The sequence below is a fragment of the Castor canadensis genome, chromosome 1, assembly GCF_047511655.1.
Source record: "Castor canadensis chromosome 1, mCasCan1.hap1v2, whole genome shotgun sequence".
Lineage (NCBI taxonomy): Eukaryota > Metazoa > Chordata > Mammalia > Rodentia > Castoridae > Castor > Castor canadensis.
In genome coordinates, this window is record NC_133386.1 from 20,566,430 (window position 1) to 20,580,403 (window position 13,974).

The window sequence follows — 13,974 nt, forward strand, 5'->3', positions numbered from 1 at the left end:
CTGAACCATTCTCATTTAGGACAAACCCTCTGACAGTGAAAGTGCTGTGTAGAGTTGCTATACATTAGAAGTCCTACTGGAATTTCCAAAGACCAGAGAAGTGAAAAGGTTAAGTCTGAGTAACATAACTGCAGGATCTGCAGGATTCCCTCCTGTGCAACCTCTGGTTTCTCCATCCTCAGTACATTTGCTCTTCCCACCTTCTGAGCATCTAGATTCCCCACTACCCTTTGGTAGGTGTCTCTCTCTTACCATTTTGACTCCACCCCACCCCAGCTTCCCTCAGTATCTAGTGTTATCATTTTGATTTGCAGTACGACATTTTCTTTATGATCCTATTCTTCACTTTAAGAGCAAGTTTTCTCTTTGTGCAAATTCCAAAGCAAATTCATATATTACTTGGAAGTCTAGGGAAACAGATAAATGTACTGCTTCCCTTATGGTGTGTGTGTGTGTGTGTGTGTGTGTGTGTGTGTGTGTGTGTGTGTGTGTGTGTGTGTGTTAAACAGCTCACATCTTTGAATGGGTTGGTGGATTTATATTTAAAAATAGTTTACTGTCCCTTATCTAGGTCAGAATAGGGTAATAACATTTAATAGTACTCAAAAGATTTTTTAGATGACACTCAGTTCTTACAAAACTGTTTAGTAAGCTAAGCAAAATAGCAAAGTATACAAGAGAGATGATATTAAGATATTCATAAAAACAAATTTAATGGAAATTATTTATTTAAAACCCTATGTAAAGTATCAAAACGTGGGGCATGTTCCTGGGAAAAGAACATAATTTCTGATATATATACTGGAGATAACAGAATCCTCAAAATAATTCATTATTTGATTTGATAGATATAAAGTTTGTATTTGAAATTCAGTATATGAGATGTTCCGGAAATTCTATAATCTCAAACAAAGCAACATACAATAATTCTACAATGGGAAGATCTGTTTCAGGAAGAGTTGAAAAGATAGCTGGCTCCTCTACTCTTGCTCTTGACTCTAGTGAAAAGGGGCTAGTATCTCCACTTGACCTGAACACCAACAAAAACATCCCACCTTGCTACCTAGATTGCTCTGAAGACCCCCAGGCATATACTAAATATGTCTGACCTAAACAATTTGTAGAAAATCTCAGAATGTCTTTCCTACCACCACCAAGAGTTAAAGAATAATTTGTTGAAAATATAGTATTATTCCAGTGTGTCATCATAGGCTCCCAGTCTTAGACAGCCAACCAAGATTCAGTTGATCTCTTGTCTTCTCTTTCAAGTAATTTCAGTCCTCATGGCAACACTACTTTCCAGAGACAGACAGCCCATCGTGATAAAACAAACCAAAGATCTTGGTAATGCAGAGCTGGACTTTATACTTAAGCCACAAATTCGAGAATGCTTTCTCTAGGACACAGGTGTGGAGTTTCACCTCACACAACTCTATGGAACCACAAAGGCAGAATCACTGTCTTTCAGGCACTGAGAATTCCAGGCAAACACCCGCTCGCTAATGGCTCTCTTTAGTGAAACCACTAAGTACTAGGATGGGAGAGAATACAAACATTTGGCAAACATATGGAGGAAGGAAAATGGAGTCTCCTTTGTGAATTCAATACCGGTTGATTCATTAGGCAGAACTGAAAATAAATACAGCCTCTGGTTACAAAAGTAAATGTATGGCTTGCCAAACAACAGTTAAAAAAAAAGTAGTAGCTGTTTGGCCTTCTTTCTTTCTTTCTTTCTTTTTTAAGTGGGAAGATGGGGTTAGAACAAAATCCACAACAAACCTAAAGCCTCAAAGTATTTGAACAGCTGCAGATTGCTCTGCAACATTTGCCAAAGTGCTTCCAGTTATTCCAGTAGGCAACCAAAACAGAATAGAGCAGCATCCCTGCCCTGCCCCCAATAACACCATTTAGCTTCCACCTAGTCTCTAAGATGAAGGGTGAGTGGGACTTAATATTGGACAGCTTGATAATCTAGCATGCAAAATTGTAATTTCATTACTAAAAATCCTCTTTTTAAAAGGCAACAGACACAGGAATTGGTCCAAGAAAAAAATGAAAAATCTAACAGAGAAGCAAATCTCTCATGAAGCAAGTAATAGTTAGAATAGGTGACATCTAATTAGGGTGCCCAACCATCCCAGTTTAATTAGGGGGTATCCTGCAAAACTTAAGTTATCTTTGAACTTCTTGAAACTCTGCAAATTGAAGAAAACTGACAATAGTGCATGATTTTTTGTGCAAGGTAAGCAGCCTTGCCCAGGTGCCCGGGTTTCCAGAAGAAGCCTATGACAGGATTTGTGAGTTCTCATTAGTTGGGGGAACTTGGCATGGAAGAGCTGAGGAGTTGTAGGTGGGACAGGATGCAAGGTTCTGGGTGGGGAGTGAGGGGTCCTGGAGGCAGGGCTGTCCCACAGGGCGCCTGCCAACCTGCACCTGTCTGTGAAGTATGTAGAGTGGGCAGAAGTTACAGTCGCCACTGCCAGGTGGCTCTGTCCTTTGCTTCTCTTGTTCCTAGCTCAGTTGTGATGCAGCAGCCACCCTCCCCACTGCCTCCCCAGCTCTCAGTGACCCCGACTGTTTCCCGACATAGCAGAGGTAAGGTCAGCACAGCAGACAGGGCCAGACTGGAGTAACAGGAGCTGAGCTGGGTTTACTGGGGAACAGCCACTGACCTATGCTTCTGACAGCCCCACGAGACACCTTGAGGAGGCCATCCCTCCCCACATCCTCCAGCCCCATGGACGCTTTGATGGAGGGACAACTGCTCAGGTTCTAATGGTCCCGCTCTCCTCTCTTTCCCCTGCAACCAGTTCAATCTCATCCCTCCCAGCAGCAACGCTTCCATCCCCGGAGGAACTGAAGATTGTCCTGGCCATGACCTGTGACCTCTGTGAGTGGAGGAAAGGGTGATCTATGTCTCTTTCCCCAGCAGCCTGGACCAGTCCCAGTCCCTGCCCCCCCACCTCCCCTTTCCTCAGGGGAGCTGGGGAATTCCTGCCAAATACCTTGAATGGGAAGAGCCTTGAAGCAAGCAGGGCTGGGGTCCGGCAGGGGTAGGGAGTTCCTGCTCTGCCCCTGCCTGTTCCACCTAATCTTGCCCTCCCATCCTCTCATCTATTCCCCCACTGGAGATGGAAGATCTTTTATTTTCTATTATTTTGACCTCAGACTTAGGACCCTGTTCTTTCTTGCCCAGTAACTTGTGTGACCTGTGTGAGAGACAGACAGATGCCTCACAAAGATGGTTAGACAAGGACTTTTACTTATCATTACATAAAAATATTTTTTAAATAAATACAATAAAAGTTTAAAAATGCTTTGGTGTAATTATTTAAAAAGTCTCTTTACTCTTAAGTTTTCCAGTTGGGATAATATACAGTCCCTCCATTTTATAGGCTTTAATTGAACATTGTATGGGAAGGTTAAGAAGCAGTATATACCTCTACCTATTATTTAGACTAATGTAGAAAACCACTGGAAGTAAAACACAAATACTATGAGCTGGTGTGCCAACACGTGAAACAATAAAATACTGAACCATAATATGGCAATGAAGCAATGACCCAACAGGAAAGTCCAGTATTTTTGATAAACAGGTAAGAGACTGATTTCTGGGCAAATGACCACTGTGAGAAAGAGATTTTTTTTTTAAGCCCATTTGTCTTCATTAAAATAGTCTCATTTTTTTCCCCCTGTAACCTTAAAAACTGATCAAAAGGCAATCTGCTTATCAAAAATCTGACACATAGCCAAATACACTTAGCTGTTACTTCCTATCCAAGTTTATGCTTGAAACTAGATTTGCTATTTATCATTTCATTCCAATTATAAATGCAAGAGAAAAACCCAAAGGTGAGTGAGTCAATTAAAAATATAAAAGTGAGAAAAACAACTATTATCTTGCTCTGGGATAAGACAATCACAGAAAGAGAACTATTTCTTCCTTGCTGTGCATCATGTAAGATAATGCACTAGGTCAAGGTGTATAAAGTTAATTACGGTAACCACTGTAATTCCAGTACTCGGGTTGTGTGTTCCTATGTGAAAGCTTCTCTTGTTTTACATGTAAACTCAATCCATGTTGTAATGCTATGATTTAGGTGACAAAATCATTACTGTTTTACACTTAAAGGAGACTAGGGCAGACAGTGCTTGGACAATTTGCCTATGGTCATATGCATGTAGCAGAAATGGGATTTGAACACAGATGGTGTAATTTAAGCCTGAGCTCTTGATATGGAAGTATATTTGCAAAATGAAGGTTTTTAAATATTTCTTGATGAGTCTATCCAAATTTCAGCACACAGTTTGTCATTATAATCATTACAAATAACCTCATCTCCCTTGCTTCTCTCTTACCCCTAGCAAAGTCCAGGCTCAATTACTTGCCTGTTTGGATCTTAAGCAGCTGTGGATGAATACAACTGGAGAAAAGCACTCAGCAGACAGACTGATTTTACTTTAAATATTTGATTTCAAACCTCAAATGCCCCACTGCTGCCAAGTGCACTCCATTCCCTAATAAACTTACTTCTCCAAATTCTAAGACAATAACTTCTTGCTGCCTTCTCATTCCCAAACCAAAAGTAACTTTCCTTCCCCACCATGGTATCATTTTGCTTCATCTCACACTTCATTGAAAAACCAAACACCACTAGATTAGGACTCCATTTTCCTACTCCCAAATAACCTCTTTTTGCCTGCCTTCCTCTCTCCTTTTTAACTAAGAAATTGTCAACATCCTGTAAATGGCCAATCCTTCCCAATGTTTTCCTTCAAAGCTCTTGTGCTGCATTATCAACCCCCCCTCTCTCTAAGACTGTTCTTCTTAGAATACAAATTTTACAGACCTGCCACCCTTAAACACACATTTACCTTGAATCTACATTTTTTGCTAGCTATCACCCTTTTCCTCCTCTTCATAAATGAAATTTACAATTGAGTTGTGTACTGCATGCATTTCTTCACGTCCCATTCTCTACTTGGCCCACATGTATTTGGCTTCCAGTTTCTTTCCTCCATCCAAACTGGTCTTATGAAAATTTCCAACTAGTTCCATGGTGCCAAGTGGAATGACTGCTCCTCAGGATGGGAGGATATACTTTCTAAGTAAGTTACATAGTGTATTCGAAGGTAAGGGGTGCTAAGAAAAAAACAGAAGTCTCAAAAAAATGAAGCCAGCTGAGGCAAAATGAAGGCATTGCTGACATTCACTTTATATATGTATATAAAAGTTATATATAGAAATCCAGTAAGAGAGCCCAGCTAATCAATTTTACATTCAGGTGACTAAAATATAAGAGTGAAAAAAATTCTGGCAATCTGGTCCAACATAATTTATTTGAGTAATACCTTCTTAAAGGTCTAAGAGGAGATGCTTATTTTGGAATTTGTAATCTTCTTAATCTTTCTTTCACTCACGGCAGAATATATAAACTAGAGTCCCCAAGGATAATGTTCCTCCTCACCCTATGCATGGGTTTGGGTGCTTATGTGCCTGTTTCGAGGGGCTGCTGGGGCCAGGAGGGGGTCGTAGATGAAGATGTTGTGTTTAAGGAGTAATTGATATGTCCTTCAGATTATCTGCAATTTCATGAATCCTTCAAAAACACTTTCTACTGTCTTCTGGGTCTTTAAAGGCAGGAAATACAAGATAATACTTTCAGAAACATGGTAGTAAATTTAAGGGAAAAGAAGAATGTTTGAATGTCAACATTTTGAGAAAAAAAAACTGTTCAAAATTTTAATAAAATATATGATCCCACTTGATAATGGATATTGTAAAAGTATAGACTCTTCCTAAATAAATGCCATTATCTCCTCATGACAATGAAGACATGAGGCAGGAAGACCAAAGTAAAATAATGAAGAACTCTGATTCTGTTGGATTTGACTATAAAAAGCATTTAAGGTAATTTCACCTTCAGCAGCTGGTACAAAGACACAAATATGCACAGGCTACCATACAGCCCCAAATCAAAATGTCAATATTGTTGGCAAAATTGATAGAACAAGGATTATAAAATGATGAGACAGGCTTGCTTGTGTTTATTGATAAATGAAGTAGTAGAATGAATTACCAAAACTGGTTGTGAGCAGAGGGACAGGTGAGACTTGGAGACACTGGAAGATTGTATGGAAGTACGAACATGAACAAACTCAGTAAATCCAGGGAGCCTCTACCTTGAGGATCTTTCTACTTGGGCCTAAAATGCATACAGAACTTCCATCCTCCCTAACCCTACCCCACATCCATGATTTTCAAAGTGGGGTAAATACTCCTCCATGTTATCTGAGGTTGCAATGGTCCCAGGGACCCTTGTAGGCCCTGTCTGAGGCTGTTAACACAAGGAGTATGTTCCCAGGGTTAAATTTATCATTGTATACTTTTGGTTTGCTTTTAAAAGCTAAGTTGTTATCTTTTAGCTTTTTAAAAAATGTTTACTATATTGTCTTTTTTGTTTATATATACCTATATGTATATAGATAAATAGGGAGATAGACAGATAGATACATAGATACATAGATAGAAGATAGACAGGTAGATTGATAGATAGGTATTTAAAGCAGGAATTAGTTACTTTTAATTTTTTCTATATGGTTGTATGAAATCTTTTATTGCATTACTTTACAGTCAGCACAGAAAGATAAATTCTATTTAATTGGAAATTCTTAATTATTATTACTTCTGTACTTCTGAAAATTAAAAATGAGATTAATGAAAATTAAAAATATTTAATCTTTACAAATTAAGCTGCAGATATATTTTTACCTAAGTGGCTCCCTAGCAAACTTTCCTGTACCATATGACAGACTGTTATTGACTGAATCCCTGATCCTAAAAATCAAACTTTGTAATAAGGATGATGGTGCTATTTGTAATGCAATGGTACTAGGTAATCTACAAGATTCTAAGCCAAAATTTCACCATGAGGCCCCAGCAGTGTACAGAAGAATGACAGGAAGGGCAATGTTGTTGAAAGTCTTGTTAGTCAACTGCCTTTTGAAAACAAAGCCAACTCCACCTGAATTGTCTCAATTAGCCAGCACACTGGTAAATGCACTGGGTTCCCAGTGACAGTTGTGCTTGTTCCCAGTGATGGCTGCCGGCTGTGCAGGGCAAGTTGTTTGCTGTTCTGTTTTCTAGTTATCCAAGATATGCTCATTTGTCTGAAGCTGCCTCCAAGTGCAGAAGTTTAATGATCTCAGGTGCTTAAATTCTTTCATAAAGTAATTTTATTCTTACCTCCCCATCAGCAGAGTTGGCCCAGTAAGTTTTAAATATTTATTTTCAATGAAGATAGAGTCACAAACCATTTCTTAGAAAAATAGACTCTAGTACATTTTCTTATGCTTCCATTCCATTTATTTCTTTATCACTAAAAGTAAAAAAACATAAGCTTCACATCTGGGACTCAAAGTGTATCCTAAGTGTTCTCTACTTAAAAATATAGAATGAAAGATCAGCATTCTTCCACTTGACAAGGGGGCAAGAGAAATGAAGACTGATGAAGAAATGCATTTATCTTTCATTGCTCATTATACCTTTGTTATGGATTTATTTTTTCTGGGATAAGTTTTCTGTAACTTTTAAAGACAAAATACTGTATGTTAGTTTTGTTGTTGGCGGAGATGGTAGGGCACCTTTGTTGGCTTTGACTTTCTTTAGGCTGAATATTGCCTACTGCGGCCTCTCCTCTGTTCTTATTTAAAGAAGAACTATTTCACCTGCATTGCCTAAGCTGTATCCACAATTCCTCTAAAGAAATGTGCGTTAGCCTGGAGTGATGGTACACACCTATAATCCCAGCACTCGGGAAATACAGACAGAAAGATCTTACGTGTGTGATCAGTCTGGGCTATATAGCAAGTTCAAGGCCAGCCTGAACAACCTAGTGAGACTCTGTCACAAAAAAATTGAGGGCTGGGAGAATAGCTCAGTGGTAGAGCATTTGTCCAGCATATACAAGGCTCTGGGTTCATCCCAGCACCACGTACACACAAAACAGTTCTCCTGTTTACCAAGACAAGTATACCTAGTACATGCATATGAACTGTATGACTGATATAAAGAAAGCACACATCCCAAGATTTCATTTGTAACTATAAACTTTTCCCCCAGTATTTAATGGATTAGGGCAAGTAGAAGTGACCTTGGAAGGCAAGAAGGGGTTCTCAAGCGTTGTTCTGGGTTATCAATCACGGACATAAGAACAGAAAAGAAAAACATAAAGGGAGATGCAAGAAATTGAGGAAAACCTTGATTTAGGTTTACTCAAAGCAGGAGTTAAAACAAGGAGTGAAATGTAAGATAGTGATATGTATAGACATGGATTGGTTTATTTTGGTTAATACTTTGTACTGTTCAGGAATGTCAGTTTTAGAGAATGTGTTATGCAGGTTCTACATAATCAGAGGCTACTAAAACGCCCACCACACTAGGGTTCTATACAGAACTAATGTATGCACGTCAGGTTCTGGTGAAAAAAATAAGAATTGTAGAACTGTTAAGCTGTAATGGTGAAGCCCTGTCCCAAGGACAAGGTAATTATTTGTACCAAAAGGAAGCCTTGCTAAAAGTAAAGCCGTTAGGGTTTAGAAAAGACATCACAGGGGAAGAAAGGAAAACCACCCCAACTAACTCACCTTCCTATATCCTGGTAAGAAGTATGCCTCAGCAACGGGCTGGATGTGTAGACAACCATGTGTAAGACCCATGGAACCTGTGAGTCAGCTTTGGTGGCCATCTTACGCATGAACAGAAATCTAGCCACCAACAGAAATCCCCTTCAATTTATTACAATCTCCCTTTATGCTTTTCTTTTTTCAGAATTCCTGCCAGAGTCTGACCAGCAGGACAGGAGAATGACATTGTCTTATCTATTGAAAAGCAACTTGGTCAGTTCCCAGACCACCATGTAAACTTTCCTTAAACATACAAACACAGAGAAACCCAAGGAAAAGCCTATACAAAGGAAGCGTGGGATACTGGAGAAGGCATGGGTGATCTCTTCGGACAGCTGTGCATAGTTTCTGGCACTTTATAGGTGCATAATTGATGGCAATCAGTCTCTAATATGAAAGAAAGGACGTTTGCTCATACTTCCTCCACTGTTCTTTTCCTTCCTAAATACACACCTTCATCCTACCCAACATTCTATGTGATTAAGAATTTCAGGTCTTTGCCTTAATACAGGGACCAGGAGGCAGTACTGTAGAGCTGGCAAGAGTTCCTGAGCTGGAGACAGTTCCTAGGTTTAAACACTAGTTCTTCCACTTACTGGCTGCATTATCTCAAGCAGGCTCTGCATGTGTGTAATAATAATATATTAATGTACTTATTAGTTACTATAAATGGAGGATAATGATAGTACCTAAACATCATGTTGCTTCTGACATCATTAAAAGAAACCATCCATGCACAGGATTTAGCACAGTGGCTGGCAAATAAATGAGTATTCAAAAAATGTAATTTATGTCAGTGATCATCACAATCAGCCATTATAACTATTTATTACTGTTCTGTTATTATTTTCTGGAGCAAAATGAAAAGCAATGATTTTTACATTATTAATGAGGCATATTAAGACGGTTTAACACAAAGCTTTTATCCATCTTTCCTTTTACCTCCCAAGTTTCTTGGAGATTAACTTTTAGCTGAGGAAATGAACAATTTGTGCAAAACACAAATATGTGACTAAAAAGAGATATGGTTTTTATGGTAGATTTTTGTGTATCACAGAGACACCAGAAGCCAAGTCAAATTTTCTTAAACTCACAGTATAGTGGGCTGCCATTGGATTCTATAAGAAAAATAAGTAGATCCATTTCAGAAAGTCCTCCTCTAGGCAGCAGATATAAACATGTGTTTCAACTGTAGGTATTGCTGCAGTTTAGCTCTTAAATATTTTCCAAAAGCCTATGTGTCTAAGTTTGCTCCCTGGAGTGGTGCTACTGGGCAGGCGTGGAACCTTTAAGGGTGGGGGTTTGTGGGAGGAGTGCGTCTTTGAAGGGGGCTGTGGACCCAAGTCCTTTCCTCTTCCTCGCTTGTGTTTCCTGGCTATAAGATGAGCTGTTCTGCTCTTCCAGATGGTTCCAACTTGCCACAGGCCCACTAGAAATGGGCAAATAGCCATGGGATTAGAGCCAAAATAAACCATTACCTCAGGCATTTGTTACTGTGTAGGAAAGCTGACCAACACAGATACTGACAAACACATGAATTCACACCACGTATACAATTACAACTCAGATCTACAGTCTATCATTCTTTGAAACAAGTGACCATGCATTCACTCTAATACATTTCAAAACATTAATGGCGAACTGCTGAGTGACAGAAATGCGCTGAGAAGCCATAAAAGTACAAAGTAACTAACTTAGATGAATAAAACATGCAATAAACATAATCTGTTCTCATTCCCATTCCAATTTTTCTTGCTGTAGCCTAGCATTACAGCACATATATATATTATAATATATTAAACTATATACTTAAAAACTGAAAATATCTACTATTTCTACTTGAATATTATTATTTTTTTGGCCATTGCAATTCATTCTAATTTGCCCCAGGAAATTCCAGTGGGGTGACAATCAAGCTGAACAGGTTTCTAACATTTTTCTTCTATTCATTTATGTAGCTATGCAAAGGGAAGTGTAGATTAAAGGACTTTTCAGTTAACATTTGCTTGCTTATTAATTTGTTTGGGAATTAAATTTTGTTTTCATAACAATTCTTCATGCAAAATACTGACTTTTATAACTCTATCTCCCAAGTTTGATGCTCCATTTTTATGAGGAAATAAACTATAAAGTTGCACAACAGAACAAGTAATGAAAGGTTCTGGTTAAACAAGTTTTATAAGAACAGACGAATATGCTCTAAAAATCTGAATGTCTTAAAGACATTTAAAACTAAAATCATATATGTCAACGGGGAAGAGATGGTGGGGGTGATCTAACCAATGTGCAATATAAGCCTATTTGGAGTTGTCACAATTGATCACTCCTGTATAACAGACAGATCTTAATAAAAAAAATTAACGGAAAAAAAATTTTTAAAATGTCAAAAAATGAGAGGAAAAAACCCAAAATGTTCTAAAGTAGGTTCTTTTCAATGTAATATTGTAGGAAGGAAAACTGGAAAATTAAAACAAATACAATCTTCAAAAAAGAAGGAAAAAGAAAATCCAATCTTTTACTTAGGACATAGAAGACAGTTAGGATGCTGTAGTGCTAAACGTCATCATTAAAACTACTGGCCACCATTGGATTATATATATTCTTTCAAATGCTGGTTATAGGTGTAGCCAATGAGACGTCAGGTAAACTAACTTTCACACTACCAATCTATGAGAAGAATTAGGATTGAGCAAGAATACAATCTAAGTGGATCCTACCAAAATGATAAACAGTCTGAATTAGAGAAATTCTGTTTAGTCTATTTAATTCTCAGTCACATATAACTGATGTGGGCATAAAAAATTCCTTTACTAGTGGAGTTAGCATTGAAGATGGGCTTTTAAAATTCGAAACCAAATAGAAGACCAATGTCTAAACATAAATGACAGTTTAGATATTGTGCAGTAAAATAAAAATCTGCTCAAGATCTAGCTTGCATTTTAAAAAAATCAGATTATAGAGGACTCTCACCAAGTCAGTCAATTAATTATTCTAATTCATTTGCATAGAATTCTAGATTTTGTATAGTACATGAATTAGTTTTCCATGGACTAAAATCAAGCTTAACAGGACTATGTTCCTCACTGGAGCTCTAGAAGAATCCCCTTTCATTTTCTTCCCAGTTTCTCAAGACTATCTGCATTTCCAAATTCATGGTCCTCTTCCTCCATCTATAAAGCCAGCAGCGTAGCATCTTTAAATCTCTGAGTCTGACCTCTCTTCTCTTCCACTTTTAGAGACCCTCAAGCTTGCATTAAACCTATCAAGACAATCTCCCTAATTTAAAGTCCAGTGATTTGCCACCCTGATTCTCCTCTGCTATACAACCTAACATATTCAGATTCCAGGGATTCAGGATGTGCACATCTTGAAGGAGGGACATTATTTTGCCTCAAATTTAAATCTAGTTCAAGTTGATATGAACCCAAGCAAATTAAATTTTCTATACCACTTTACTACTACTAGTAGTTATTCTTGTTATTACCTGAAATAAATATGCAAAAATATTTATTAAATGTTTTAAATTTGAGCCAACTGTTTGGTGGAACACACCTGTAATCCCAGCTACACGGGAGGCAAAGATGGGTTGGTTCAACGCCATCAATGGTAAAAAAAATAGTGAGTTCTTATTTGAAAAATAAACTAAAAAATAAAGACTGGAGTTATGGCTCAAGTGGTAGAGTGCTTACCTGGTAAGCACAATACTCTGAGTTCAAGCCACAGTACCACCTAAATAAATGGTTTTAAATTTGAATTAAATGATCACATCTGTATCAATAAAGACATGCCAATTTGCCCTCCCTCTGAATTCTTTCCATTTACACTTGTACAAATTAGACACAGATCAACTACTTCAATACCTTGTTATAAATTCATCACAACTCAGGACACTAGACATTGCACCTGAATATTCTCATAAGAGAATGAAATTCTCACAAGACAACCTAACATATATTGCTTATTATATTTGCTACATGTTGTGGAAAGGTTTTTAAATCTGAAATTACATTTTAGACTATAAGAAGAGACTCATAAGACAATGCTATTTCACTAACATTGGCTTCCCAAGTTTTTAGAAACAGACTTGAAAGAGGGAATGATCAGCAAGGGTGTAGTTTTGGAGATGTTACCTTTCGGAATGATAAAGGAAACTTGGCACAGAGATCTTTACCCAACCTGACTGAGGTCACACAGCTCATCTCAGACACAGATGCCACCTGAGGATAGGTGTGCATCCCCACAATTATGACACACTTCACATACACATAAAATAAGGTCATCCATGACTCTTACCGCTGTAAATTAGTAACACCATTGATTTATAATGTGACATATTATAAATCAATGGTGTTACTAACTTACACTTCAAGAGATGGAAAAAGTACAATTTTATCACTTTGTCCTGTGGTGATACATAGATAAAGCCAAGAATTAAACTATGTACATGATACAAAATTTATAGACTCTCACATAAGAAGAGAAATGGTGCCAAGAGAGGGAAAGCTAAGTCAACAAGACTCGTGATGATGAAGAGCCAAAACAGGTGATGAGTCTAAATTAATAATGCAAATAAACTTTCCCCAAAACAAGGAAAACTTAATAAATGATAGTTATCATTCTGACTCCATTTTTTCCTCCAGATAATAGGTCTGAATTCTATTTTTAAATCTTATGGGGGGAGCTCTTAAATAATCAATCTTCTTGGTATCACAAGGGAGAATTAAAGTCAACTTACTTGATGTAATAGGGCACTTTGTTATGTGAAATGGATCTTTGCCATGGCAGCTGGACTGAAGCTGAGGAAACAAAGCGAGATTATTGGAAACACTGGTAAATCCAAGGCCTCACACCTTAATGTAAAACAACTGAACACATTTTATAGCAAATCCAGTGAGACCTGTTCTGGCTTTTGAACTGCATTCCTATTACTATGAAATGTACTACGCCAAACAGAATGGTTTTAAAGATTCATTTGAAGTGAGGAAAAAACAACACAGGTTCAATTTCTAATGCCAATTTGAGCTAACTGAATCTGTTGATAAAAATACCATTAAAAAAAATCAGGTTGTATTGTTTATAACCATCACAACATAAAACTTAGTACCATCTGGAAACTAGGCTTGGTATATATTTTATATCCAGATTAAAAACTAGTTTTTTCAAGACTGAATTTCCAGATCACTAATAATATTTATTACTTTGCATCAATATTCAAATAATATTTGTTAATTTGTCTCATATTCAGACAAATCACATTTAGAGGGTACTTAAACAAATTCAATTATATGA

General features: G+C 37.5%; 1 protein-coding gene across 8 annotated transcripts in view; it reads right to left on the minus strand.

Annotated features, from left to right (window-relative positions):
- Positions 1-13,974, minus strand: part of Utrn (utrophin) — a 521,188-nt gene that overhangs the window by 80,277 nt on the left and 426,937 nt on the right. For all 8 annotated transcript variants that reach the window (XM_074072723.1, XM_074072717.1, XM_074072708.1 and 5 more), the window contains one exon: positions 13,421-13,481. In XM_074072723.1, the coding sequence (XP_073928824.1) occupies positions 13,421-13,481 (61 nt within the window). The remainder of the gene's footprint in view (positions 1-13,420; positions 13,482-13,974) is intronic.